At 34.4% G+C, this 27,897-nt stretch overlaps 1 protein-coding gene across 2 annotated transcripts in view; it reads right to left on the bottom strand.

Moving 5' to 3' along the window:
* Nucleotides 1-27,897, bottom strand: part of WASL (WASP like actin nucleation promoting factor) — a 65,476-nt gene that overhangs the window by 29,939 nt on the left and 7,640 nt on the right. For both annotated transcript variants that reach the window (XM_012474016.2, XM_012474015.2), the window contains exon 2: nt 741-875. In XM_012474016.2, coding sequence (XP_012329439.2) covers nt 741-875 — 135 coding nt within the window. The remainder of the gene's footprint in view (nt 1-740; nt 876-27,897) is intronic.

The raw sequence follows: 27,897 nt of genomic DNA, 5'->3' as shown, positions 1-27,897 counted from the left end.
ATGAGTAGGAAACAGATTTTGATAGATATTGAAATGTTTTAAACTTGAGCTAAATAATAGTACATACTGAGCTAAAATATTATTTTGTTGTTCCCTGAATAGAGTATGTGTGCTATTCTATAATGAAAAAGATAGAATAAGAGTGTCATTAAAAAAATATAGTGTGTGGAGAAAGCCCAAGACCCAATAGGCATAATTTAAAAAAAAAGTCTAAATGTATGGTAGCAGTAGAAAGATAAAATAGGAAACTATTCACATGCTGGCTTAGGACATGCCTCCATTTGGTCATGATTTCCATCTGTCAAAATCTAAAAATCAAGCTTCACTCTTCTTTTTTTTTTGAGACGAAGTTTCGCTCTTGTTGCCCAAGCTGGAGTGCAATGGTGCGATCTCTGCTCACCGAAACCTCCGCCTCTGGGGTTCAAGCGATTATCCTGCCTCAGCCTCCCGAGTAGCTGTGATTACAGGCATAAGCCACCACGCTCAGCTAATTTGGTATTTTTAGTAAAGATGGGGTTTCTCCATGTTGGTCACGCTGGTCTCAAACTCCCAACCTCAGGTGATCCTTCTGCCTTGGCCTCTCAAAGGCCTGGGATTACAGGTGTGAGCCACCGAGCCCAGCCACTTCATTCTTCTAATATTAGTTTATGTACAATTTTAAACATCACATAAAGGATAAACAAATCTAAACTAAATTATTAATCATCTTGAGTTTAAAGTAAAAGCAAAAGAAAACTCACCTTAATGTCAAATATTCTTAAAAAATAAGATCTCTGCGGATTGTCCTTAACAAGACAAGCAACACCACTGCACTTCTTTGACCACATACAGTTCCGATCTGCTGCATATAACTGCACCACTGCTGAAGACATAGTCTGTGAAATATAAAATTTATAATGATTAGGTTCAAATTGATATGTAGATGATCACAGCCCCTGCTGACAGCTTGACTGCAACCACCCAGCTAAGCTGCTGCTGAATTTCTGACTCACAGAAACAAGGAGATAATAAACATGTATTGTTATTTTAAGCCACTAGTTTTTGACTTTCTTATGCAGTAATAATGAACTAATACAATAATCATATAACAACAGTTACTGAAAACTATGCTTAAAATGTGTTAGGAAATGTGTTAATCACTTTTAAATATAGCCTCATTTAATTTTTATTACCATGACAACTTCATTTTATACTTGAGAAACTTGACACTAAAGAGGGTAATTTGCCCAATACCACATAGCTAAATGGCACAGCTAAAATTCCAAGTCCAGGCAATTTGTGACTTCAAATCTAGTATTCTTACTCTCCCTATTATACTGCTTCCCAATAAAGTAAACATTTAAGCAATGAAGTAGTAATATTAGTAACGGCTGACTTCTATAAAGCAGTTAAACACCTTAGATAACAACTGAATCAAACTTGAAAGCAGTATCACCATCCTGGAAGGCAGATTATAATATCTCCTTTCTAAAGTGAGTTTAAGATTGCAAGTGATTTACACAGGCACCACACAGTTTTAATGCTCTGAGGATATGAAAAAGATTTGAGTGACTATTGTCTCAATTTTACCAAGGATAGTCCCTAAATAGAACCCTTTCAGGTGTATAGGAGGGAAGCTAACTCGTTACAGGCAATGGACACTTTAGGGCATAAGGATTTTCCAGTACACCATATTGCCACCTTCCTCAAGACTATAACATGAAAGGGTGTAAACTAAATTTGTTCTAAATTTTCTTTTATAACCTAGAATGTAACTATTCAACCTTAGTTTCTACAAAAGTGATATATACATAAACTGATAAAGCACTTAGAAATCCTTTGAAAGCCATAATTACATTTTCTGATCCAGTAATTTCACTTCAAAACTGGAAATTTAGGAAATCATTTAGAATATAACAAATACTTCATATTTTAATGTAAATATAAAAATATTTCATATGTATATTATTTTATTTTAAAGAGGAAGAATTGAAATAACTCAAAATAGGATAAGTAACTGTGGTACTTTGGTTGAATGGAATTTGAGCTTTTTAATAAAAAATAGACCACACAAAGATTTAGAGATATGCTGTTTTAGGTTAACTTAACTATACCTGAGGGCTTCCCTCTTTCAGTAAGAGGAATTCCAAAGAACAATTATATGCATGAATCTTTTATAATAATACTAAAGTCAGAAATGTAAGATCAGTGCACCATTAGGATCAAAAGTTCATAAAGACTTGCCCAGATAACAACGTTCAATGTTATATTTTTAACATTAGACCAAACCCAATCTTGAACTTCATACACAGTACTGAGCAGGACATAAAGAAGCAGGAAAATTTCTACAAGGGTCATTAAAAATTATGATAACTTAGAAACAAAAATGTGTATATGGGTCACTGGGTTTAAGAGAGACTGAGGAATGCAGGATACTTTTTGGCCTGCTCAAAACATACCTATGTTTGCAAGTGTACAATCTAAGGATGATAGCACCATATGCATTCTGACCCCAGCAATGAAAACTTCAGAAAAATTGTTCCTGCATACACTATCTAAACGTATCAAATACCAGGCTGAAGAATTCAAAAATCAAACAAGCAAATTTATTTTCTAAAAATAACTCATATAAATTAAAGCCTTTTTTAGTATGGTACTGTCAAAATACATTCATTTCTAAAAAGGAAAGTAATAAGGAAACTAGATGTACCAAAATGAAGATCTAAAAACCAGAGACCAAGAACAGCTTGCAAAAAAAAGTTATTTAATAGGGTCTGAAATTCCATTTTGAAAATCTCCTTGCTAGCCAAAGGACTAAATATTCACATTGTAAAACCTCGTGTGGCTATATATGTGAACTTGAAAAGACAAAACAAAAAACCCAAATTAAAACAACATATAAACCTTTGAATTCTTAAAACACCTGCTTAAGAAAAAAAGAGTAACAATGCTATAATTTTTCACAGATATGATATTGCAGTATAAACATTATTAAAACTAAAAAACTGAACTATTCAAAAGCAATTTTCAGTAGCTGGATTTTCAAAAATCGGCTGTACTCTTATTATCAGTCTAAGTGTCTATTTTATTCCTTCTTACCTTTATGTATCAGTCTGAAAATGAGATACCACAGTACTTTGTAAGGCCTTTTCTGACTAATTCAGAATAATTATAGTGAATATGAGAGTAACTAGTGTACATTTAATACAGTTTATTAATGCTAGACAATATAAAAACAGTAACTAACCACCAAATTCTAGATTGACAGTGACTTAATTAAGTTTTTAAAAACATTCCTTCCATTCTTCTAGGTAATTACAACGAATCAATTCCATTCCTTCTTGTCTTTTGTAATTAAGAAGATATTAATGAAAAACAACCTAAGAACAAGGGCTTAGGAAGGGAAATCTATTTCTTATTAGCCTAATAATGTTAAGTTTAAAATCCGCTAATTAAAAGGGGGAAAAAGGACTGAATCAACTTTGGTACAAACAGAACCTGTTATATCTTGTGTATTCCTGATATTTCAGTACTGAGTAACTGTAGTAACATATTCATTCTCAGAACTCTGATGGTCAAGGGCAGGAAGATCACGGGGGATGTTTTCTACGAAGTGAATTCCCTCCCACTGTCCTTCTGCATGGCACTTCCACCTCTCTGAGCCTGACTCTGCACCAGTTGAGAAGTATTTCCCTGATTCCTTAGTTGAAATGACTGTTTTTTTTCCCCTCACATTTCTAGAGTACTTGTTTATGTACCTTGTGTTACTCTGTTATTGCACTGATTTTATTCTAAATCAGAATAATTTTCTGTTTTGCTTTCTTAACCACTAAAAAGACTGCAATTCCCATAAGCACTTAAAGTAGTTTTGCAAGCTTATACTTTTACTCCACCTATACTTTGTCCTCAAGTGAACAAACATGTGTTAAAAACTGTATGTTCTTGTTTTGATAATGATACTATGATAATAACGGATTTTAGGATATATAGCCTGAAATTAAGAGGCATAAGGTCTGCAACTTCTCGCATTATTCAGAATAAAATAACATGCATGTATACACATATATAGAGAGAAAAAAAACATGGTAAATGTAATAAACATTTGGCAAATCTGGATGAAGGATATACAGAAGTTCTTTATACCGTATCTACAAGTATGAAATTATTTCTAACTTTAAGAAGCACAAATGATTCATTAAAAAGTATGACCCTTAGCTCTCTTTCACAACCACAGCAATCTCAAGAAGGTGGTCCTCTCCTCAGAGCCATTACTACCTCTATAATATGTTAGCCACTGCAGCAACGGCCCAAAACTAAGAAAACTGCTACTTCCTCCTACTCCCGCTATATGTATACCAACTTTCTTTCTTAAAAGGCACTCTATCCTGAGTAGGACTTAAACCACAAACATTCAGCACTTCTACTGTTTAAATTCCTTTCACATTTTCAGAACAACCACATTATGTAACTGGTCAGAATAAGAATTTTAGATCGGGAAAATAGGTGTTTTTTGGACTACAGAATAAGCTAGACAAGGAGAAGACTAGAAAATACTAGGAGTCACAGGGATCCTTGTTTTTAGCAATCAACTGCCTACAACAAATAATAAGATGACAATATTGAATAGCTGTTTACAATAATTATTTTTAATAATCTAATAAATATACTATGCTGTTAAAGAAAATATTTAAAAATATTTTCTCTTTTTCATGACTAGGTCTTGCTCTGTCACCCAGGTGGCAAGATCATAACTCACTGCAGAATCAAACTCCTAGGTTCAAGTGATTTTCCTACCTCACTCAGCCTTCTGAGTAGCTGGGACTACCAGCGCACACCACCATGCCTTGCTAATTTTCTCATTTTTTGTAGAGATGCGGTCTAACTATGTTGCCCAGGATGGTCTCAAACTCCTGACCTCAAGTGATCCTCCTACCTTGGCCTCCAAAAGTGTTGGGATTACAGATGTGAGCCACTGTGCCTGGCCAAAGAATAGATTTTCAATAAATAGCCAAAATACACTAAATGTGAGGAGAAAAAAGATCATATGACTTAATAAAATATTTTCTATGATCACGTTGGCCTAGATTAATAGTCAAATACTCCAACTTTTATATGTACACATGTGTCTGAGTGTGTATTTGGCCTCAAATGTCTGAAAACTAATATAAGAAAATCCATTCTAAGTTTTCTTATTATATAAAAGCTAAGATTTAAACACATTTCTAGATGTTCTCATGATATATTCACATGAACTCACCTATTATTACTCTGAATATACGGCTGGTGTAGGCCAACTTACATGCAGATATTTTTCACTAAATACATTCAGGACTCCATATCGCAGAGTTCTGCACCCACAACCAAAGGTGGACTGAAAAATACGGTTATTAGCAGGATGAGACACCCATGTAAGAGGAGGGCAGACTTTTCATATGGGTGGGTTCTGAAGGACCTGAGTATGTGTGGACTTTGGTATCCGTGGGTGGTCCTGGAACCAATCCCCCATGGATACCAAGAGATGACTGTAAAATTTTAATCTATATATTATAAAAGAAAGTATAAAAGTAAAGAAATGGCAAATAATTTGGTTGAATTCTTATAGTTAATTATGCAGTGATCTCAAGGAGTTAAAGTAGCAACACCTGTTATTTGCCCATCTCAAAACCCAATGCAGAAATCATACATTTAAAAGATAAAAACAATGTATCTGGCAGGGAACAATAACTCCTGAGTGGTGAGTATCAGTAAGAACTATCCAGGAAAAGAAAACACAAAAATTCACTTTGGAAAGAAGGGATCTTATCACCTGGTAATTTCTACAATGAGAAATAACCAGAAAATAAAAGAGAAAACAAACAAAAACAGTACAGGTTTTAAAAAGATATATGGCAATGACAAAAGACTCCACAAGAAATAGTTAATTTTTTTAAAAAAGCAAAGCTGGAGGAATGAAGGAGGAAAACCACAAAAGCAAAAAGTAACAAACAGAATCCCAACAGTGAAGAAAAAAACGGAGCCAGATAAAAACAGCTGCTACCTCAGGGACCAAACACAAAGAGTCTTTTAGATCTTAGCAGCTTTTTAAGAAAACTACTATACCAGACGTATTTGTTCACTAAATGTTTATAAAGAACCTACTATGTACCAGGGACTGGGATAACTGTGGGTGAGGACAGGAATAAAAATGGGGATAAGTACAAAAATGAATTAGACAGGGTCCTGGTTTTGGAACCACTTAAAATGGTTTTGGAACCATTTAAAAAATCACTTTATATACAATCACTTTATAAAACATCTAGTTAATGGAGAGGCTGGCGTTAATAACTATTACAAATGTTACTAGGAAAAATTAGTATGCAAGAAAAATGTAAAATCTAACTAGTGTAGAAAGGCTTCTCTAAAGTGACATCTTACCTGAAGAATGAAAAAGGATGAGTCAGGTGAACAAAGAGTTCAAGAATGCTAGGAAAGTTTGGTGAACTGTGTGGAGTAGGGAATAAGAAAGAGAAGAGTGGCATGGAATGAAGACAGATTTAATGTTAAAGTAATAAAAAACACAGCTCAATTCTGTGATTTAAAGAGATAAACAGCCATATACAGTTTGGAAACCTTGACTGGAGATGTGGTACAGTAGTACATCATTCCTTTAATGGCCCTTGATCCAAATTCTTGTAAGTTCTCTCTTCCTCCACTTATGCTGGATTTGTCTATGTGACTTGTTTTGACCAAAAAGACATTGGTAAATTCAAGGAGAAGTGTGAATACTTGTTTGTACCTTGTGGCTTGCCCTCTTGGAAGTGCTGCCCTAAAACCTGGAATCAAAGACCACATGGAGAGCAAGGCCCTAGCCCATTTCAACTGTCCTTTCTGAACCCAGTTCCTACATTCTGGTGATATCAGTCACCAGCAGACTAATCACTCAGTCAACTCACAGAATGAGAAATATGTTGATAGTGCTTTAAGTCACAAAGTCATTAGGTGGTTTGTTTGCAACAACAGGTAACAGACGTAGGGGATTGTTTTAATATACTAGAAGACATATGACCTATAAGAAATGGCCCTATCTCTTCCTCCATTCCACGTCTATTAGTATAGTTATGACAAATTTTTGGTTACAATCATAAAAGTTGTAGCCCTCACCTTCATTATCAGTGCACATTCCTGTTTGGAACCATTTAAGAAATCACTTTATATACAAAAGCCATATGAAAGGTGTGTGCTAGCCAGTAGGCTGTCATTCACAACCACACACCAATCTTACATACTGCCCATGATTTAAATTCATACGACTAGAAAATTGTAAATTATTATGTGGCACACACCTTTAGCATTATCAGTAAACAATCACCATTACAGATGTTAAAACTATAAACGGCAAGGCTTACTGTATTCTCCTTAATTTTCTACTACTTGAAGGATAATCATAAACAGATAAAGGAAAGAGGAATACTGATCTCATTATAGACTAGGTTTTATTTGCAAATGGGTGAGGACACTGTGTTAAAAGGGAGGCTCATAGGTGTGGCTTGCTCTCTTCTGCCCTACCCTGTAACTTCGGTGGAAGGAGTTTTTCCTCTCTTCTCTCCTGTCTCCTTTTCCTTGTTTCTTGTAAATTTGGTTGGATTACGGTAAAACCTGAAATGTGGGTCTGGATTTTCAGGGAATAAAGTTGGAAAGAAGGTCCCCTAGGATCCTAGGATTCCCACCTCACTCACCACAGTTTGTTGTTGTTGTTGTTGTTTGAGACGGAGTCTCACTCTGTCGCCCAGGCTGGAGTGCAATGGCATAATCTCGGCTCACTGCAACCTCTGCCTCCCAAGTTCAAGCGATTCTCCCACCTCAGCCTCCCGAGTAGCTGCGATTACAGGTACCCACCATCATGCCTGGCTAATTTTTGTATTTTTGTAGATATGTGGTTTTACCATGTTGGCCAGACTGGTCTTGAACTCCTGACCTCAGGCAACCTACCTGCCTCAGCCTCCCAAAGTGCTGGGATTACAGGCATAAGCCACCATGCCCGGCCCAATGTCTAACATTACTAGTGGAGCCCCAAGTCCTGATAACAAGGGAGAAAAATAGAGAGAAAGAACAGAGGGAGAGAGGAAGGGAGAGTGTGAGTGCAGAATGGAGAGAGGGAAAGAGGAAAGGAGGGAGGGAGAGACAGAGAGGGAGGCAGGAAGAGAGGGGGAGAGAAAGAGAGATTGATTTTTTTTTTAACTTTGCTACTACTCTTCTGTGGGAACAGTTTGGGATAAGAGGGTAGAAAAGCAGTTACTGCAGTTGCTAGTAGCATTTGGGTATTCCTGAATTCTAGAACCAAATAGCATTTAACACCATTTCACCATATATTTTATCAAGCCTATAATCCAATCCCCCCATTTTACAGATGAGCTCAATTTATTTGCCAGAGGTCACATATTATACAGCTTTGGATGAATTTCTCAATCAGCTGCTAATTCTACATTCAACATACACTACATACTTGGTGATTCATCCCAGTTCCTAATTTATCATACTTTTGCCCTATGCCATCTAAATGATCCTCAAAGAATGATATATCCTTAATATAGTTTTACTCCTCTATTACTCTCTTTTGGTTTGTTTTTTTACCTTAATTTTGGGGCAGGGAAAAGGGCAGGGCAGGGAGAGCTTGTAGTAGTGGTTGTAGAAAGTAAAGGATTGCTGGTGCATGAGAAAAAAAGATGTTTATGAACGGAAACACTCCAAAAAGACATTAAGTTGTTTGTCCTGGGGAAAGAGGTGAATTACCATGAAGCCAATTAAGTTTAAGTTTCAGGATCCTTTACTTGGTAGAGTCCCTTACAAGGCTTGGTGTATTCTCCTTTGGGACACAGGATCAGCAACAACTGCAGCCTCATGCCTGGGGTTCCTCTTTAGCTATCCTTGAAGATGATCAAGATACTTCTATCAAGGATGCAACTCTCTCTGTATCTGCCTAGCTCCTAGCAGTAATGTCCTGTCTCTCTTGGACCACATGATGTATCCGCACTCAATCTTTAACCCAAGGATTTGCATGAGTGTTGCCCAGTTCCTGCTAGGTGTGACATACTATGATCAAACTACGTGGACATTTCTGGGGTTCATGGGCAGTGGTCTAAACAAATGAGATGTAAAGTTCTCCCCAGGCAAGAAACAGAAGCTAGTAATAAAAAGACTAATATTTCTTTTATTTTCAGTATATTGGTCAATTAAAGCTCAGGCTTCCAAAAATAAGAAAGATATACTCACACTTTTACTATGTGCAAATCTCAGATTGGAGCTATAACTAAAAAAACAATTCAGTACAGTAGAGAGTAAATATTCTGAACAATGGCATCTAAAGCAAGTTTAGGTCAGTGAGAAACCAAATAAAAAATCATGTAGTATATTTTAATAGGATTTTTGCTGGCTTGTATACATTATCAGGTACCTCCCGTTCGTTACCCAACTCCGATAACTTCCAGTGTCAGAGACTCATTGCCTCTCTCCCGGGACAAGCACTTGTGCTAAGCTCAATCAATTAAATTAAGATCCTCTTCCAAGAATTTAGAATTCTAAACTGGGACCTAGGACTGATGGGCTTAGTAAGGGAAGAGAGCCTTGGAGTTCAGAGATGTTCCACCAACTCCTGCTGCTTTTCTCAGAGCTTCTCAGCCTCCTGCTGTTCCTGAAACTTCCTTGTTCAATTCTGTTTTAGATTCCATGGGATCCTCTGGTAGCCAAAAAATTCCGTTTTGGTTGAGCCAGCCAAAATTAGTTCATTTTATTTGTACAAAAAGAAGCTTAGCTAACAATACACTTCTTAATGTATATATATTGTGTATATTCTCACATCTCTGAAATCTTAATGGAATTCAATGAGAAATGACACACTTTTTCATTATATGTATATGCTATTATATACAAGTATATAAGTGAGATCTGAAATTTATACCTTGCTTTGGCCTGAAGTGTTGTAATAGCTCTCCCCTCCCAAGAGGAGACACTGCCTCTATTTTACTCTCTTTCATAAATGCTTGCCAATTATCTTTTAGTATACAGATTAATATTCAAAAACATAACAGGTTCCTATTTGATAAAAATAAAATCCAAACTCTTCTTCATGAATTCAAGCTATTTCTTAGTCTGAGGCAATCAACATTTTGACACCATCTTGCTATTAACCCAATATATATCAGAGATAGCAGCCAAATAATCTGCAGACCCCAAACGTACCATACTTCTCAGCTTATGGTTTTCACGCTACTGAAATACCATGTTGGAACCTTTTCAAACTCCATATATGTAGTTCAAATATCACACTCAATCAGGTTTTTTCAATTTCCTCAAGCAAATATTTCTTCCTTTCTGTATTCTCATAATATTTCATTTATATATCCAATAAAGCACTTATAGAATGACTTATATGTTCCTATGTGGGGTCTGCTTCACCAAAACACTGTTCATCCTCTAAAGACAAGGACCACATGCTCTTGAACTATTACCTTTAGCCTCCAGCACAGTATTTTATATACATTTTGCATTCATTTGTTTGCTGGATTGAACTGAAAGGGGGGGGGGGCCTTTCTTAGAATCTTACTGATTACTGTTTTGCTCTCAAAATTGTCTTAAAATAATTTTTCAGAATGTTACAAACTGCTAATCTGTGGTATTAAAATTATTTTTAGAAGAATAATGATACTTTTCTTCTTGGCACTTCAATTAATCATAAACATTTACACGACATGATGAAAAATCTCAGTTAATGCATCTCTCTTCCTGTTTTAAATGCCACAACAATTTGCTTCCACAACAGCTTCCCCGATTGAAGAAAGTAGTGAGAGTTTGGGGCTAGAACAAAGCATACCAAAGTCAACATACATTTTTAAAAAGAACGTACTTTTCCCACTAATTCTCAAAGCTTCTCTGATAGAAGGAAGTAGTGAGTTTTGGGGCAAAAAACAGCACACCAAAGTCAACATATATTTTTAAAAATATACTTTCCCCAATAATTTTCAAAGTACAACAAGATCAGTAAGTCAGATGAGCACAGAAGCACGAAACAATTTTCAGTACTTTTGGTTAACTGAACAATTTTGTGGTTTTCAAGATATTCTTAAAAACAGATGGCGTTCCATCTTTTATACATTGTTGTGGTACACAAACTATACGTAAATTTAATGTTCTATTAAATTACTCAATAAATATTAAGTACGCCCATCACTACTGTGCTATGAAAATACACAGCACTGACTTTTATTCAAGATGCTAATCTGTTTTTTAAAAAAGGATAGATATAATTTGAAAACTGTAAAACTATGCAAAGATAAAAATTAGAACACATGCCTCTGAAATCTATTTCTAAACTCTTTTTTAAGACAGAGATTTCTCTTGTTGCCCAGGCTGAAACACAGTGGCACAATCTCAGCTAACTGCAACCTCCGCCTCCAAGATTCAAGTGATTCTCTTGCCTCAGCCTCCTGAGTAGCTGGGATTACAGGAGTCCGTCACCACACCAGGCTAATTTTTGTATTTTTATTAGACACGGGGTTTCACCATGTTGGCCAGGTTGGTCTTGAACTCCTGACGTTGGGATCCGCCCGCCTTGGCCTCCCAAAGTGAAGTGTTGGGATTACAAACATGAAACACCACGCCCAGCCTTACATTAGGTTATATTTCTTAAAAAAAAAAAACCTAAAACCAATTTCTTGAAATATCTTATGCCTTTTTCCTCATTAGAATCCCAAATAAAAACATTAAAAACAACTGTCTAGAATTGATACTTGTATCAGGCACAGTGCTAAGGGCTTTACTTGTATTTCTTAGTTAATATCAATCCTAGAAGGAACCAAGTTCATATGTGAGGAAATTAAAATTGAGCCAGATTTAGTAACTTGCCCACTGTCACAGAGGTAACAACTAAAAGAACAGGGTTATAAATTCAGATCTGTCTTACTGCAGAGCCCATGCTGTAAACCATGTGTCTCAGTGCAGAAAACATTTAAATTAAATGTTCCACTGGCTTCTAAAAGGGGGAGGTGGAATTTTAATTCCTCCCCCAAAATGAAAATTCTTATTCAACACTAAGTCTGTAAGAATCCCTAACAGTTAATTCTGGTCACAAGAAAAGAAGATAAACAGTGTTTTAAAGCAAACATAATTTCACTGTTAAATATTACCTAGAGATATGAAGAATATATTCAAAGCTCTTGCAAAGTCAGCATTAACCCTGTTAGCAAAATCCTGCTCAAAACAAAGATATTACAAGAAAATAAAATTTTAGACCAATATTCTTCATGCATATGAATGTGAAAAATCCAAAATATTAGCAAGTCAGACACAGCAATTCATAAAAATGAATTAAAATGGCCATATGGGGTTTAACTCAGGAATACAAGGTTGGCTTAACATTTAAAAACTGATGTACTTCACCATATTAACAGAAAGAAGAAAAAAACCTGTATGATCAATTCAACACAGAAAAATCATGTGACAAAATTTAACATCCATTAATGATAAAAGCCCTCAACAAACTAGACTCACAAGGGAACTTCCTCAATCTGATAAAAGGTATTTACCAAAAATACTGTTTTCCCCCACAAATGTCAAGAACAAGGTTAGGATGTCTATCTTCACCACTTCTATTCAACATTGTATTAGAAGTCCAAGCCAGGGAAATAAGGCAAGAACAATAAGTAAAAAACATAAAGATGGGACAAGGAAGAAGTAAAACTGACATCATTCACAGAAAGCATGGTTATGTGCATTAAAAAAATGTCACAGATTGCACAAGTTTTGGCACGTGTGCACATGCACGCACCTACACACACACACACACACACACACACACACACAAACTATAGAGCTATAAAAAAGCTACTGGAACTAATTACTGAATTTAGCAAAGTTGGAGGATTCAAGAACAAAATACAATATAGTTATATGTATTAGCAACTTAATTAAAAACAAAATTTTACAATAGCATGGAAAAATTAATTCCTAGCAATAAATATTGAGATATGTTATATTCATGGATTGGAAAACTCAATATTATTACCATACTCATTGTGTCCAAATTGATCACTAGATCAACACAATCCTAATCAAAATCCCAGTAGACTTTCTGTTAGAAGTTTGAAACACTCATGAAAAATTGAAAGGACCTAGAATAGCCGAAACAATCTTGAAATGATAAAAAAGTTGACCTACCATACCTGATTTTAGATTTATGATAAATCTACAATAATCATATCAATAATATATTGATATAAGGATAGAAAAACAAATTAATGGAACAGGTCAGGCTCCAAAAATAAATCTAAACGTATAAGGTCAAAAATTATTAAAAAGAGTTCCAAGTCAACTCAATGACAAAAGATAACGCTTTATTACCAAATGGTGCTGTATCAAATGGGTAACTATATAAGGAAAAAATAAACCTGTAAAAGAAAAATTCGTATGATTGTCTCGTATGACCTTTTTGCACTTTATATAACACAAAAAAAATTTGAGATGGATCATAAACCTCAAGTTAGAACCACAAAGCTCCTAGAAGAAGCGGAAGGAAGACTGTGTCTGTGACCACCTAGGCCATAGACCAAGATTTCTCAGACCACAAATGCATTTGCTAGAAAAGGAAAAAAAAAGATAAATTAGTCCTCATCAAAACTAAAAAAATTCAGCCCATCTAAAAACATCATAAAAAAATCATTAGGGCCAGGCACAGTGGCTTATGCCTGTAATCCCAGTACTCTGGGAGGCCAAGGCACAGGGATCACTTGAAGTCAGGAGTTCAAGACCAGCTGGCCAACATGGTGAAACCCCCCCATCTCTACTAAAAATATAAAAAGTAGCAGAGTGTGGTGGCATGTGTAATCCCAGTTGCTCCAGAGGCTGAGGCTGAAGAATCGCTTGAACCAGGAGGCAGAGGTTGCAGTGAGCTGAGATCGTACCATTGCACTCCAGCTTGGGTGACAGAGTGAGACTTCATCTCAAATAATAATAATAATGATAATAATTAGGCAAGCCACAGACTGGGAGAAAATATCTAAAGTACATATCTCTAACAATAATCTTGTGTCAAGCATATATAAAGCATCGCTACAAATCATTAATAAGGAACAAACAACCCACTGAATCTATGTGCCAAAGACCTGAAATGCTACATAAAAAATAAAGACACATAAATGGTCAATAAGCACATGAAAGGGGGAAAGGAACACCATTAACCACCAAGGAAATACAATCAAAAGCCACACTGAGATGCCGTTTCACATCCACTAAAATGGCCAAAAACAAAAGGACTGACCACATAAAATGTTAGAGATGTGGAGCAATGGCAAGTCTCATACACCGTTGGTGGAAGTGCAAAGATTGCACAACCACTTGGAGAACTATCTGAATGTTTCTTATAAAAACAAACGTATATCTTTCCAATGACAATATAATTCCTGAGCTATTTGCCCAAAAGAAATAAAAATATGTGTCACACACAAAAAAAACCTTATATAAGAACATAGGAGCCTTATTCATAATAGTCAAAAACTAAAAACTCAAATATCCATTAATAGAAGAACAAATTGTGGTATATTCATGGCCAATACTGATCGACTAATAAAAAAAGAAAGAACATGTGTGTAATAACATAGATGAATCTCAAAAACATGCTAAGTGAAGAGGCCAGTACAGGCAAAACTAAGCCATCATGACAGAAATCAGAAAGTGATTGCAAAGAGTGGATGAAGAAGGGAGAGAGGCAGGAATTAGAAAGAAACTAGCTGGTTAGAGACCCAAGGGAGCTTTTCGAGGTATTACAAATATTCTAAACCTTATTTTGGAGATATGGTTATACTGTGTATCACTTGTCAAAATTCATCAAATATTTAATACCTGTGTATTTTATTATACATAAATTATATCATCATTTTCTAAGTGAAGAAAAGAATTGTTAAGATAAAGAAGTGTTAAGGCAAACCACCAAACACAAATGACTTCTTATGTTTGACAGACTTCATTTCATGATAGCTAAATTAGATAGTTCTTATTAACAATAAATATTAATGTAACCTTACTTACTTTATTTGAAAAGAAATGTACCTCACTTACAAAGGAGACAAGAAAGCTTAATTGTAAAATACACTGCTGTATTCATCATCTCATTCACCCACTTTTATTTTCAAATTGAGATGTCTCTAAGACTCTTAAAAAGCATGGCCAGCATTCAGAAAGATCACATTTTAAAATTCAGAGCATTTTACAGAATTAAATACAAAAACAAAAAACAAAAAAACCCGACATATTTGTTTAACATTACCTGGGGACTGGTAATGTTAAACAAATATGAAGAACTACAAAGAAGGTCAGGCGAGGTACCTCACACCTGTAATCCCAGCACTTTGGGAGGCCGAGGAAGGCGGCTCACCTGAGGTCAGGAGTTCGAGATCAGCCTGACCAACATGGTGAAACGCTGTCTCTATTAAAAACACAAAAATTAGTTGGGTGTGGTGGCACGTGCCTATAATTCCAGCTACTTGGGAGGCTGAGGCAGGAGAACAGCTTGAACCCGGGAGGCGGCAGTTGCAGTGAGCTGAGATTGTGCCACTGCACTCCAACCTGGAAAACGAGCAAAATTCCATCTGAAAAAAAAAAAAAAAAAAAAAAAACTACAAAGAAAACACAGACTATCATTATAAAAGGTACAGATTATTGGAAAATGCAATTTGGCAAGGCAAAAATTCAATTTAAAACTAAGCAAACTTATTGCTTAGAATTACCATTAAAAAACAGATCAAGTCTGCTGAAGACAGATGAAGAGCATGTACGGACTCCAATATTATGTTAGGGAGTAAAAAAAAAAAAGAAAACGTGGAAAAAAAAAACCCAACAGCTGTTCATCTCTAGGAAATTGCTAAGTCCATACAATGTGTCCACTGATAATGGTATATTTACTGACAAGAAACAAAGTCCATAAAACATTAATTTCGGCTGGGCACGGTGGCTCACGCCTGTAATTCTAGCATTTTGGGAGGCCGAGGCGGGTAGATCACGAGGTCAGGAGCTCGAGACCAGCCTGGCCAGCACAGTGAAACCCCATCTCTACTAAAAATACAAAAAATTAACCAGGTGTGGTGGTGGGCACCTGTAATCTCAGCGAATCGGGAAGCTGAGGCAGGAGACTCACTTGAACCTGGGAGGTGGAAGATGCAGTGAGCCAAGATCAAGTCACTGCACTCCAGCCGGGGTGACTCCATTATACCTAAGTATAACTGCTGTTAGTTGTCTGAAGACTCCGTCTCAAAAAAAAAAAATAATAATAATGTCTGTGCCTGTGGTTGCGTGTTTGCTGAGAGTAAGTACACACATGTATAGTTATTCAATGATTCATGTAAAACAAAACCTAGGGGGATTTGAACAAAAATGTTAGTAAGTGTTATTTCTGGGTGGTAAGGTTTATAAATGATTTGTACTGTTATCATTATTACTCTGTACACTGCTTAAGTCTGCAGTATCCATTGGAAATATAATGCAAGCCAATAATCAATTTCAACTTTTTTGTAGCCAACTTGTAAATTTAAAGTGAAATTTATTAACTGAATATATTAAAATTCTACCATTTCAACATGTAATCAATATTAAATGAAATAGTTCACTTTTTTTTTGCAGTAAGTCTTAGAAATCCAGTGTGTATTTTAGAGTTACTGAACATCTCAATTTGAATTAATTACATTTCAATTGCTCAATAGCCCATGTGGCTAGTGGTTACCAAGTACCATACTGGACAGTACAGGATTAAGTATTTAATAATCAGCACTATATTTTTAATGAGCAAGACACAGTATTTTTTAAATAAGTCACTTGACTGCTATCAGAGCTTTTTCCAAAGTCTCACAGCTGTGTATTATATAATTTTTTGGATTACTCCAAACTGTTTCCTAGCATTCCATGGAAGATTGTTTTTGGAAATGAACAGGTTGATGTAAGGTTATGGAATAAAGAGCTATAACAACATAAAAATCAATCTACAAAGTAGTACTAAAATAAGTCTTCCTACAGATATGTATGTGGGTGTACAAATGAAGCCAATCACTAATTTCCAGGTTTTCTAACAATGAATTTCTGACAGTTAAATTCAATAAATAGTCACTGAATATTCTATGAGCATTACTTTGAGCTCTCTTAATATGAGATTATGATCATTTGGTGTATGTTTAACCAAATAAAGTTAAAACCTTCTCCAACTTTCCTAGGTATTTCTCAAAAATAGGAAAAAGATAATAATTAGGTGCATTAAACAAGGCTCAAAATGTTAAGAGTTCATTCTGTGTGCCTTCAATAAACCTAAAAATTCCTATGGAAGGAAATTTTCTTCTCCTGAGGAGGAAAAAAGAATTATATTGGACTTCTCTTTAGATGTCATGCAAACGATGAGAGAGTGGAGTGAAAGAGTGAAGCAAAATATTTAAAATGTTGAAGAAAAAAATGGAACAACCTAAAATTCTGTATCCAGCAAAATGATCCTTCAAACATGAAAGAGAAATAATTTTTCAAATGAAAATTGAAGAAATTTGTTACTGATCTGCCTAGCAAGAAATGTTTAAAGTTCTTTAGAGAAAGAAAATGACAGAGGTCAGAAACTTGAATACACATACAGAAAAAAATATTTTTAGAGAAGGGATAAATGGTAAATCATTTTTTTCTTTTTAATTGATCTAATAGATCAATTTGATTAAAATAACAATAGCAACAATGTATTCAGTGATTACAGCTTTTAGATAAATAAAATTAAAGACAGCAATGTTATAAGGGATGGGAGGAAGAAAATGGGAATATTCTGTACTAAGGTACCTCCACTATCCACAAAACACTACGGTATAATTTGAAAATAGATAAAGATTAGTTGTACATACATATTGCAAACTACAGGGTAACCACTTAAAAATTTTTAAACATAAGTATAACTGCTGTCAGGAAAAGAGAGACAATGGAAACATATAAAATGCTCACTTAAAACCAAAGAGCAGAAGAAGAATAAAAAGAGCAAGGACAACAAAAACAGTTATAGTTGATATTAATTCAACTATCAATAATCGTATGTGAATGGTCTAAATACACCAATTAAAAGAAGACTGTCAGAATGGGTCAAAAAGTAACAACCCAACTCTATATCATCCACAAGAAAACTTATTATTTTAACTTTATTTTAGATTCAGGGAATACATGTGCAGGTTTGTTACATGGGTAAACTGCATGTCACAGGGGTTTGGTGTACAGGTAATTGTCACCCGGGGAATCAGCATAGCAACCCGTTGGTAGTTTTTAAATCTTCATCCTTCTCCTACCCCCGCAACCCTCCTCAAGTAGGGTTTGATGTCTGCTGTTTGTTCCCTTCTTTGCGTCCATGTGTACTCAATGAAGACAACCATTTTAAATATAAAGACACACAGATAAATTAATAGCAAAGGGATAGAGAAAGATAGACCATGCTAACACTAATTGAAAGAAAGCTGGAGCAGCTGTATTAATTTCAGGCAAAGTATGCTTCAGAGTAAATACATATACACACACATACACATATATCAAGAATAAAAAGGGACACTACATAATGATAAAAGGGTCAATTATACAAAAATACATAACAATTGGTAATATGCATGCAGCTAAGAATAGAGTGCCAAAATACATGAGGCAAAAGCCCATAAAACTACAAGGACAAATATAGATAGATTCTCTATTTTAGTTAGAAACTTCAACACCCCTCTATCAGTAATTGACAAGTGGGCAAAAAATCAGGAAGGATAGCATTGAACTGCACAGCACCAATCAACTGTATCCAGTTGACACACAGAATGCAGCATCTAACAACAGCACAATACACATTCTTCTCAAGCACATATGGAACAATCACCAAGACAGACTCCATTCTGGGCCATAAAACACACCTTAACAAATTTAAAAGAATAAAAATCATACAAAGTATGCTCTCAGACCATAATGCAATTAAAACTATAAATTAGCAACACACAGTAGAAAAATTTGGAAATATTTCTAAACATACTTCTAAGTAACTCATGAGTCAAAGAAGTCTCAAGAGAAATTTTAAAATATTCTAAACTAAATAAAGATGAAAATATAACTCATGAAAATAAGCACAATGCAGCAAAAGTAGAAATGTGCTAGAAATGAAAAAGGATCTAAAATCAATAACCTAAGCATCTAACTTAGGAAACTAGAAAAGGGAGAACAAATTAAACCCAAAGTTAGCAGATGAAAAGAAAAAAAATAACGATAGCAGAAATCAATGCAACTGAAAATAAGAAATCAATACATAAATGAAAAGTCAATAAAACTGATAAGCTTCTAACCAGCTTAACCAAGAAAAAAAGAGTAAAGACACAAATTACTAATATAAAAACAGAAGAGAACTATCACTACTGATCCTCCAGACATTAAAAGACTAACAAGGAATATTTTGAAAAACTCTATGCCTATAAATTTTAGTAATCTAGATTAAATGGGCCAATTCCTGGAAAGACACAATCTATCAAAATTTACACAAGAATTAGACAGTCTGAATAGGCTTATGACTATTTAAAAATTGAATTAAGTATTAACAACTTTCCAAAGCAAAAAATACCAGAGCAGATGGGTTTCACTGGTGAATTCTTCTAAAAAATATAAGGAATACATGAAACAAATTATCTACAGTCTCTTCTAGAAATAGAAGCAGAAGGACTACTTCATAACTGTTTTGTAAAGCCAGTATTAAGCTAATACCAACACCAGCCAAAGACCTAACAAAAAGGGGAAACTGCAAACCGTATCTCTCATGAACAAAAAGGGAAAAAAAATCAACAACATATTAGCAAATTAAATCCAACAATATATAAGAATAATTATACATCAAAACCAAGTGAAATTTATTTCAGGTATGCAACGTTGGCTTAACACTCAAAAATCAACCAATGCAACCTATCCTATCAATAGGCTAAAGAAAATCCAAATGATCATATGAACAGATGCAGTAAAAGCATTTGACAAAACCCAATGCCCATTCATAAAAAAAAAAAAAAAAAAAAAAAACACCTCAAGAATAGCAGGAAACTTCCTCAACTTGATAAAGTGTATCCATAAATAACCTGTAGCTAACCTTATACTAATGGAGAAAAAGTAGATGTTTCTTCCCCTAGTACTGGGAACAAAGTAAAAATGTTTCCTCTCACCACTCTATTCCATATAATTCTAGAAGTTCTAGCTAATGCAACACAATAAAATAAATGGTATGTAGATTGAAAAGGAAGAAATAAAACTGTCTTTGTTTGCAGATGACACAATTATCCATGTAGAAAATCCTAAAGAATCAAAGAAACAAAAAATTTGTGGGAACTAATAAGCTTTTATATAAAGCAAGGTTGTAGGATACAAGGTTAACATACAAAATCAATTGCTCTCCTGTGTACCAGCAATGAACAATTAATATCTGAAAATAAAAACACAGCACCACTTATATTAGTACCAACAAAAGGAAATACCTCTATATAAATCTAATAAGTAGAAGATCTACATGACTACAAAATTTTGATAAATCAAAGATGACCTGTTAAGAGATATTTCAGGTTCACACAGGAAAAATACTGCTCAAATGTCAATTTTCCACAAATGGATCTATAGATTCAACAGAACTCCAGTCAAAATTCTAGTAAGTTATTTTGTGGATATCAAAAACCCGAAAGATAGGGAAAGGAAAAAGACTCAGAATAAGAGTCTTATGCTGAAGAATAAGAGGAACATCAGAGACTTGAAGACTATCTGTCTTCAAGACTTACTATAAAGCTGCAGTGATCAAGGCAGTTAGACAAAACAGATTGGTGGCCCAGAAGTAGACCCATACAAATGCAGTCAAATGATCTTTGACAAAGGAGCAAAGGCAATCCAGTAACTGGTAATAATCTCAACAACTGGTAAAAAGCTAGACATTATGTGCCAAAAAAAAAAAAAAACAAATCTAGGCACTGACCTTACATCTTACACAGAAATTAACTTAAAATGGATTAAAGATCTAAGTATCAATTGCAAAACTATAAAAGTTCTAGAAAAGAGCATAAGACAAAACCTGGGTGACCTTGGGGTCAGTGATGACTTTTTAGATACAATACCAAAAACATGAACAATACATCAAAGAAAAAGCTCATGAACTGAACTTCACTAAAATTAAAAACTTCCTTTCTGTCAAAGACACTAATAAAAGAATGAAAAGGCAAGCACAGACTGAGAGAAAAATACATGCAAAACACAGCTGATAGAGGAATTGATTCTGAAACAAAGAACTCTTAAAACTCACCACTAAGACATAAACAAACCCAATAAAAAATTGGACAAAGGACCTAGACATCTTACCAAAGAAGATATATAGATGGCAAATAGTCATATGAAAAGATTGTCAATATCATATGGCATTAGGGAATTGCAAAAGCAATGAGATAGGACAGCAAAACTATTAAAATAACTAAAAATCCAAAATACTGGTAAAACCAAATGCTGGTGTGAATGTGGAGCAACAGGAACAGGGAGCCAGTCTGTAAAGGATACATACTGTCTGATTCCAACTACATGACATTCTGGAAAAGGCAAAACTATAAAATATGTTTTTTTTAAAAAAGGAGGAGGAATAAGTGCAGCACAGGGTATTTTTAGGGCAGTTAAACTATTCTGGTATGTCACTCTAATGGTAGACATGTTGATGTTATGTACTTATGAAACCAAAACCTTAATCATCTATACAATACCAACAGTTAAAACTAATGTAAACTATGGACTTTACTTAATAATAATGTATCGATACTGGATCATCAATCCTAACAAATTTACCTAATACAAAATGTTATTAATAGGGGAAACTGAAGAGGGAGTAAGGAAGGAGACAGAGTATATGAACCCTGTGGACTTTCTGCACAATGCTCCTGTAAATGTAAAACTGCTCTAAACAAACAAGTCTACTTTATTTTTTTTTAAATGCAAGCCAGCTGCCTATATTGTGCAAGCAGTCCTTCAAATATAAATATAAACCAGCAGCAAAGAGCAGAGGGACTACAATGAATACACAGTGTAAGTGACACTGACAAAAAAAAAAAATTCAACGGGAATTAAAAAAAATCAGTTTGTATCTTCAGAAATATTTAATTATTATTGCAAAAAACACACAAGAGAATAGAAGGCTGTTATTAAAATAGATCAATTAGCAATCATAGAAATGACCTCATGGAAAATTAAAAAAAAAAACCTTCCTACTATCGAAAATTCAAGACTGATCAAAAGAGTTAAGGTAAATTTTACAAAATCAGGCATTCAATCAAAAATTGCCAAACATGCAAAACAAACAAACAAACAAACAAACAAACAGGAAAATATGACCCAAGGTGAACAAAGGAATAAAACAAAAACTAACTCAGATGATAGCAGACAGGACATTAGAACAGTTGTTATATCTGTAGGTCCATATATTTAAAAATGTAGCTAGAGCAAAGACTGAACATATATTTTAAAAACACCCAAATTAAACTTCTAGAAATGAAAACTACAATGTCTAAAATGAAAAATACAGTGGATGGTTTTAATGGCAGGTTAGATATTGTAGACAAAATACTTGTGAATTTAAAGACATAGCAACAGATGCTATCCAAAAGAAACACAGAAAAGGAAAAATGGGAGACGGAGGAAAAAAAAGCTGTACAGCAGTGAGATACTGGACAACGTCAAGGAGTCTAATACATCTGAAACACAAGTCTAGCAGGGCCAGGGGAAGAAAAGTAGATATTTGAAAAAATTATGTCTGAAAAGTTTCCAAACTTGATATGAACTTAGTTAAAACCTAGCACGATAAAGAATAAGAAAACTGTACGAAGGCACATCATAATCAGATCTCTTGAAACGAGTAATATAAGAGAAAAATCAGAAAAACAGTCAGAGAAAAAAAGATACATTATGTATGGAAGATTAAAGAAAAAAACAACAGCAGATTCCTTGTCAGAATTAATGTAAACCAGAAGATACTGGAGCAGTAGTATCTTTAAAGAACAGAAAGAAAAACCTATCAACCTTAATTCTATACCCAGAGAAAATGTCTTTCAAGAACTGGGGTAAAATATAGACTTTTTCAGTTATATCAAGCTGAAAGAATTTATAAGTAGAAGACCTGCATTACAAGAAACATTTTAAAATAAGGAAAGAAAAAAATACTTCTCTTTGAAAGAAAATGATATCAGAGAAAAACCTTGATCTAGACAGATGAATTAAGGGTACCAGAAATGATAACTAAGTGAATAAATATAAGGTTTTTTCCTTACTATTTAAATTTCTTTAAAATTTAATTAAAACTGTACTGCAAAAACTATAAAAAGGTATCATGAAATTTATAACATTTGTAGAAGTAAAATACATGAGAAGAGTATAGCATAATGGCCGGTAAGGCTACATCACTGGGTGATAGGGATTTTTCTGCTCGATTGTAATCTTATGGGGCCTTATATGTGGTCCATCACTGACTAAAACACCATTACGTGATACATGACTGTAACTCGGTATTATTTTATATTTCAAAAAATAGTTAAATAAATGGGAAGTATATATAAGAAAATTATAAAACTACAGAAGGAAACAAGACAAATAGTAAAAAATTCTTGCTTTCCAATGGAAAGCCTCAATATGCCAATTCTTCCCAAATTAATCTACAAATCCAATGCTATTCCAAATCAAACCAATTTTTTTTTGGTAGAGGGTAAGGCCTTAAAAAAAACACTAAGCATATGCATATTAAAACAGCCAGAATATATTGAAGACTAATAAGAGACATACTCAAATCAAATTTTATCATCATTATGAAGCTATACTAATTAAAATTCAGTATACTGGCCAAGAAATAAACAAATAGCTAATGAGCTTTAAAAAAACTGCAAAAAAAAAAAAAATCTCATAATGTTTTAAGACTGCTTAAAAATTTTTTTCGGCTGCATTCAAAACCATCCTGGGCCATGTGTAGCCCATGGGCCATGGGTTGGAAAAGGTTGGTCTACGTATTACCTGTAATTTAGTAAAGTATAAAAGTAGCATTTCAATATGAGTGGGAGAAAATAAATTGTTCAATAAATGGTGTTGGGACAACTAGCCATTTATAAAAATATAAAGCTGAATTTCTGTTATACTCATTTTCCAAATTCACTTCCAGAAAGATTAAAGATTAAACGTTCAAAATAAAACCAGAAAAACGTGAGTAAATATTTTTGCAATTCTGAGCCAGGGAACTTGATATGATAATAAAAATATTTTTACATTTAACTACAAAAAATGTTAAACCTGTATAATGACCAAAAACAAATACCTGTCAAAAGACAAGTCACAACCCACCAAAAAAACCTACAATATAGAATTATTATCTTTAGTACATAAAGTGCTCCTCCAAATCACTAAAACAGAGACAATCCAATAGAAAATTGGTCTAAGGACAAGAAGAGGCAATTCACAGAAGAAATATAAATGGCCAAGAGACCATGAAAAGATGTTCAACCTCTCTAAAAACTATGAATTGAACAATGAGATGTCTTCACCAGTGTGAGACTGTCTGCAGTGAAAACTGTTACACCCATCAATATAGGTTAATAAATTACCCATAAATATAACTTGGTGTGAGGTAGTAATATATTAATAAAAAGGATGCAACAGATATAAACGAACATGGAAATATACAAAATATGTATTAGCAAAAGTGAAAAAGTTGCAGAATGATACGTATACCATTTTTATTAGTAAATGAAAGAGAACAGCACTTTCAACTCCTTAGCCAAAGCCATTCTCTTCCAATGCTGGAAAGGTAAAACATGAGCTAGACTGTTCCCCTCTGTAATCTTGAGCTTGACACCTTCACAGATCTAATTCTACTACCACAGCTGCAATAATCAACACCAGAGTCCAAAGCTGTAGTTTCTATTATCTAGTCATTTCTAGTATGAGGTTCTGTTGTCATCCAGAATTCACAAGTCAATTAAATATTGCCAAATTTTTCTTCACAATGTTTCTGCTATCTAGCCTTGGAATGACAATTAGATTTCATCTATTGTGAACTTGTGGTTGCCTCTAGGAATATGGTAAGTAGTCAGAGACCATGTCTTAACTCAGTAGGAAAAAAGTACTGTGATTGCTGGTGTCTGCCATGGATACACAGATCGAGGACTTAGTCCATTTTTTGCTATAGATAGAGGTGTCCAATCTTTTGGCTTCCCTGGGTCATACTGGAAGAAGAATAATTGTCTTGGGCCACACACAAAATCCACTAACACTAACACCACTCTCACTAGCTGATGAGAAAAAAAAAATCTCACGATATTTTAAGAAAGTTTACAAATTTGTGTTGGGCCACCTTCAAAGCCGTCCTGGGCCACAGGTTGGACAAGATTGCTCTAGAAGCTGCCACGATCCAGGTTTCTTAGTTAGATCAGATGTGCTGAACCAATAAATAAAAAATTTAGTAAACATTAAACTATTAATTATTTCTATTGTGAATAATAATTTCCAATTTTCCCCTTCTCCAGATCCTTCTTATCCTGAAATTTTTTGAAGGAATCTTAGTATTTCCTTACTGTCTAGGGAATAAAATTCAATACTTAAGATTTGAAGTTCAAAGATCTTCTAAAATCTAGCCTCCATTTACTCTTCAAACATACCATCTACTATCTGCCCAAGCAAGTATCATTCTCAATTCTAGCCAACCAGTCTACTCAATACCTCCTAAAATTCTATGTACATTTTCAACCCCAAACTTTCGTTTACACATTTCCCTATATAAATACTCCCCAACTAACGACGGTTCTACATAACAATTTTTCAGCTTTACAATGGTAAGAAAGCAATATGTATTCAGTAGAAACCATACTTTGAGTATCCATGCAACCATTTAGTTTTGTACTTTCAGTACTGTAGTCAATAAATTATGTAAAATATTCAACATTTTATTATAAAACGGGCTTTGTGTTACATGATGTTGCCCAATTGTAGGCTACTGTAAATGTTCTGAGCAGATTTAAGGAAAGCTAGGCTAAGCTATAATGCTTGGTAGGTTAGGTGTGTTAAATGCATTTTTGACTACAGTATTTTCAACTTAAAATAGGTTAATCAGGACATAATTTATCATAAGTAGTAGAGAATCTGTACCTGATAAGTTGCTTCCTTTTTTCTGACATCAATTCTATAGGCTATTTAAGGTCTTTATATTCAAGTCCCACAATGATATACCTATCTCTCCTATTACTCAAATTGTGTGTGTGTGTGTGTGTGTGTGTGTGTGTGTGTGTGTACAGCTAGTTTACAGCATATTATCTTTTTGTGCCTAATTTTTGTCTTCCTCAGCTATACAGTGAATAACTGAGGGGGTAAAGCCTGGATTTTCCTTACCACTCCCTCATATTCCAAGATAATGGGGGTTGTTATATGCTCAGTAAAGTCCTCAACACTTGACTATGTTTTACTAATAAAAATTATTTTAGTTTCTAACTAGTTTATGCATCCATTTATGTATTAGTAAACAAGTTGATTAAGTCATATATATATCTCTCTCATATATATGTCAGACATATATATATATTATCTTTTATATATATATTTCATTTGATCACATTTGCCTAAGGGGCTTTTCTGTATTTATCTCTTCAACATTACTCTACATTTAATTAATTGATCTCTTTAAAAAAGGGTTACAATTCTTCTACAATGCATTCACTCCAAAGAGAAAATGATTTTTTCTAATTAATTTTTTAAATTAACTATATGCTATTATATCACTATAACTCTCTAATACTTCTGAAACTACTAACATAGATGCAATAAATAAGATTTATTTTGTATTATATTTATGAATATGATTAAGTATGCCAAATGTCTTCTAATTACTAAATACTTAATACAGCAGATGCTCAAATAACATCCTTTTGTTCAACATCATTTCATTCAATGTCCTTTCATCAAAACTTTTTTTTTTTTTTTTTAAGAGAACAGGTCTTGCTCTGTTGCCCAGGCTGGAATGCCATGCCATCATCATGGCTCACTGAATCCCTGAATTCCTGGGCTCAAGTGAACTTCCTGCATCAGCCTCTGGAGTAGCTGGGACTACAGACATGAGCCACCACTAACCAGCTACTTTTTCTTGTACAGATTAGGTCTGTGTTGCCCACGCTGGTCTCAAACTCCTGGCTTCAAGAGATCTTCCTGCCTCAGCCTCCCAAAGCGCTGAGGTTAAAGATGTGAACCACCACATCCAGCTCATTATTTTCCTTTGATGAGAAAAAAAATGTCAATTTCCAGCTAGGGCCACTGTCTGTGTGGAGTTTGCAGGTACTCCCCACATCTATGTGGGTTCTATGGGTACCAGGATTTCCTCCCACATCCCAAAAACATGCAAATAAGTTTCACTGGTGTGTCTACATTATCCCAGGATGAGTGAGTGTGGGTGTTATGTGTGAGTGCACCCTGCGATGGGATGATGTCCTGTCCAGGGTTGGTTCTTGCCTCGTAACCTGAGCTGCCAGGATAGGCTCCAGCTACCCAAGACTTAAGTGAAGTAACTGGGTAAATAATTATTTTTTTTTATTACTTTCTTAAACGTGTTACAGCTCACATTTATTTCAATTGTTTTTGTCCTTATTTAGAAGTCTGGTGATACATCTGTGACCATAAATATGCTATAGAAACTTAACTCTTGTTTATATCAATTACGCTGTGGTAAAACTGGTTTCATTATGTGTTGTGTTTTACCTAAAGTTACAGTTTCCAAAATCCATCAACAATGCTAGGTGACCAATAAGAATTATATTTATAGTTAACAATGTACCGTCTATTACTGTGACTAAGAATGTATAAACTTGTTTTGTTTCTAGAACCTTTATAGTAACAGTGAACACT

Source organism: Aotus nancymaae, unplaced genomic scaffold, assembly GCF_030222135.1.
Source record: "Aotus nancymaae isolate 86718 unplaced genomic scaffold, 86718_ANA_hifiasm-v0.15.2.pri h1tg000002l, whole genome shotgun sequence".
Classification (NCBI taxonomy): domain Eukaryota; kingdom Metazoa; phylum Chordata; class Mammalia; order Primates; family Aotidae; genus Aotus; species Aotus nancymaae.
Note: the sequence above shows the minus strand (reverse complement) of the source record. Positions and strands in the feature narration are given on the sequence as shown.